Source organism: Copidosoma floridanum, unplaced genomic scaffold (assembly GCF_036245765.1).
Source record: "Copidosoma floridanum isolate Cflo_tuat_1 unplaced genomic scaffold, Cflo_Japanese_pri ptg000001l, whole genome shotgun sequence".
Taxonomy (NCBI): Eukaryota; Metazoa; Arthropoda; class Insecta; order Hymenoptera; family Encyrtidae; genus Copidosoma; species Copidosoma floridanum.
The window spans coordinates 23,018,552-23,021,700 of NW_028321878.1; the positions used below are offsets into that span (position 1 = coordinate 23,018,552).

A 3,149-nucleotide genomic window follows, 5' to 3' on the forward strand; every position below is an offset into this window, starting at 1 on the left:
TAATTCATGTTAAGGTTCCACAACAACAAAATTTCAGTGACTGTGGCCTGCATACATTGCAATACGCTGAAAAATTTTACTTGGTATGATTATACAGTTTTCAAAATTATAATTGGTATAAATACTCATTTCGTAATACTGTGTGTGATAATATGTTTTACAGGATCCGATATTAAATTATTCTCAAATTCCGCTGTTAACTGATTAGTTCGATGAGCAGATAATATCAGTGAAAAGACAGGAAATAAGAAATGTAATCTTGGAAAAATCAATTAAATATTTAATACTTAACGATACTGTTTGAAAAAAAATTTGAATTTTTATGCATTAATCAGAAATTTATTTAACAAATGTGAGTGGTCTCAATGGCGCACAATAATGCATAAGATAAGTTGATGTAGATAAAATTCTTATGTAACATATTAAAACTATTATTAAGGACGTTCGGTAGAGATAACGGGGGGTAAACACTTGCGGGGCAAGGGGGAAGTAGCGATGAGTGAAGACTTGGCATCGCCGCACGGGTCCCCATTGTGTGAGTGTTCATGTACACACATATATACACACATCAGGTGGTGTGCAGTGTGCACTCTGCAGTGTCTCAAGTGTCTGCACCTTCTGCTGCGTCGGTTACGGCAGCGTATGTGTACATTTGTAATGTATTTGTATTAAAGATGTAAGTATTTAATTTTTATTCGTTATAACAATGTAATAAGAATGAGTAAATAATTAGAAAGACTTGTGACAGATATATGTACATATAATTATATTCGTAGCTCTCATTCGTAAAGTAGATTTTAACGTAATTGTTGATGAATTAATGGAAGGTGACGCTAGTTTGAGATCGTTTTATTAAATGAACAAAATCTTTTTATCAAAAGAGAAGCTAATGTAAATAAAATTCTTGAATTTTTATGTGACTTGAAAAGTCTCATTGAAAGTGATATGTTAAATAATTAGGACAGACTCTAGTCTCTGCGATTACTACAAGCATGTGATTTTGTTATTTTGTGTAAAAAAATTGTATTGTTTAAGAATTAGAAATTAAAAATTTTATTAAGAAAAATAAATATGTGTTTATTATAATACATTGTTTTGTTATGGGTACGGGTGGAACCTATGTACATACACTTATAGGAAATAGACGATAGTAAATCAATACAATTAACTTATGCTTCCTATTTTAAAGTATCAATATTTATTATCAGAACATTTATACGTTTGATACAAGAGCGATTGACAGACTGTGTACAAATTCATTAAAATATTATTCATCACACATTCGCGTTGCTAGGCAATTTACACATTTTAACGCGATGTTTGAATGTATGAATCGCCACACTACCCTCCCTCGGCAGAGAATTTGGTTATAAATTCAACACGTCTCTGAATCTAACTTTCTGCCGGAACGTGTTGTGCGTTCAACAACTGGTGGGAGCACTGTAGGCACATCGTCAGTATTAAAAATAGAAACAGGAACTGACGTAGAAACAGGAACAGGTATAAAAACTTCATCTTGAACATCAAAAGCTGGTTTAACACGGTCGATTGAAACTTTTATCGAATTGCCACGAATTCTCAAGGTAACCGTTTTTTGATCTCGTTCAACTATTTCATAAGGCCCAGTATACGGTGGTTGTAAAGCTTTGAGAATCGGCCCTTCTTTCAAAAATGCATGGCTGCAATCTAATAATTCCTTGAATACAAACACCCCAGGTTGACAATGCCTTGATGCTGAAGCTGGTCGTAAGCGTGACATGAATTCTCGTAAGTTTGAAAGGAAACTTTTTGGTTCATCAAAACTCTTGTTCTCAGGACTTGAAACAAAAAGCTTATGAGGCAGGCGAAGAGTTTCTCCGTATACCATCTCAGCTGAAGTAGCCTTGATGTCTTCTTTAAAAGCTGAGCGAATACCGAGAAGTACAAAAGGTAATGCACGAACCCAATCGATATCGGAGTGAGCCATGATTGCAGCTTTGAATTGGCGATGTAAACGTTCAACTAAACCATTTGAAGCAGGATGCCAGCTTGTAATTAGCTTTTGCTGTATTCCGAAAAGTTTTCAAAATCTTTAAAAAGATGCGAAGTAAATTGAGCTCCGCGATCTGAAGTTATCGTTTGAGGAAAACCAAAACGTGAAATCCAACAGTCCAACAATGCATGAATCACTGAATCTGCAGTAATATCTTGCAAAGGGTAAACCTCTGACCATCGAGTAAAACAATCGATAACGGTCAAACAATATCTAAAAGAACGTGCAGGTGGAAGCGGACCAATCAAATCTATGTGAATGTGCAAAAACCTTTGTGTCGGAGTTTTGAACGATCCAATAGGAGCACGAACATGACGAGAAATTTTTGATCGCTGACATTCATTGCAAGCACGAACCCAATTCTTGCAATCCTTATTCATAGAAGGCCAAACGAAACGGTCGCTAATTAACTAAAGTAAAGCGTTGGCACCTGGATGGCTCAAGTTATGAAGTTGATCGAAAACACCATGACGAAATTTAGGCGTGATAAAGGGCCGAGGTTTTCCTGTTGATGTATCACAGAACACAGTTAGTGAAGATCCAGGAATTGGAACTCGTTCGATGTGCAAAGAAGAATTTTCATCGATTATTTTCTTAAGCTCTTTATCTTCTTTTTGAGACTCGACCAACAACCTGTAATCACATGGTGCAGAAACAGCATCGATTCGTGAAAGAGTATCAGCTACGACATTGTCAATACCTGTTATATATTGAACGTCAGTTGAAAATTCCGATATAAAAGACAGTTGGTTGAACTGCACTGGTGGAAGTTTTTTACGCTTTTGTTGAAAATCATAAATTAACGGCTTGTGATCCGAGTATATCGTGAAAGAATGCCCTTCTAATAAATGTCGAAAATGCTGTATTGCAGCATAAACTGCTAGAAGTTCACGATAATAAGCAGGCCAAGAACTTTCCTTCGAAGACATTTTCTTAGAAAAGGATGCAAAGGGTTGCCAAACATTATCAACAAGCTGTTGTAAACAAGCTCCAACAGAATGATTTGAAGCATCTGTAAATAAACCAAGTTGTGCACCAATCCGAGAATGAAAAAGAAGTGAAGCAGTAGTAATGCAGTTTTTGCAGGTTTGAAATGCTTCTTCTAACTCAGGTGTCC

The 3,149-nt window shown here is 35.9% G+C and overlaps 1 protein-coding gene across 1 annotated transcript; it reads right to left on the reverse strand.

Annotated features, from left to right (window-relative positions):
* Positions 1–1,375: 1,375 nt before the first annotated feature.
* LOC149376097 (uncharacterized) lies at positions 1,376–1,966 on the reverse strand. The gene has a single exon (XM_089593350.1). The coding sequence runs from the start codon at positions 1,964–1,966 to the stop codon at positions 1,376–1,378; it is 591 nt and encodes a 196-aa protein (XP_089449476.1).
* Between the last annotated feature and the right edge of the window lie 1,183 nt (positions 1,967–3,149).

Coding starts and splice junctions, on each gene's coding strand:
- LOC149376097 (XM_089593350.1), bottom strand. CDS start 1,966: ATGGCTCACTCCGATATCGATTGGGTTCGTGCATTACCTTTTGTACTT.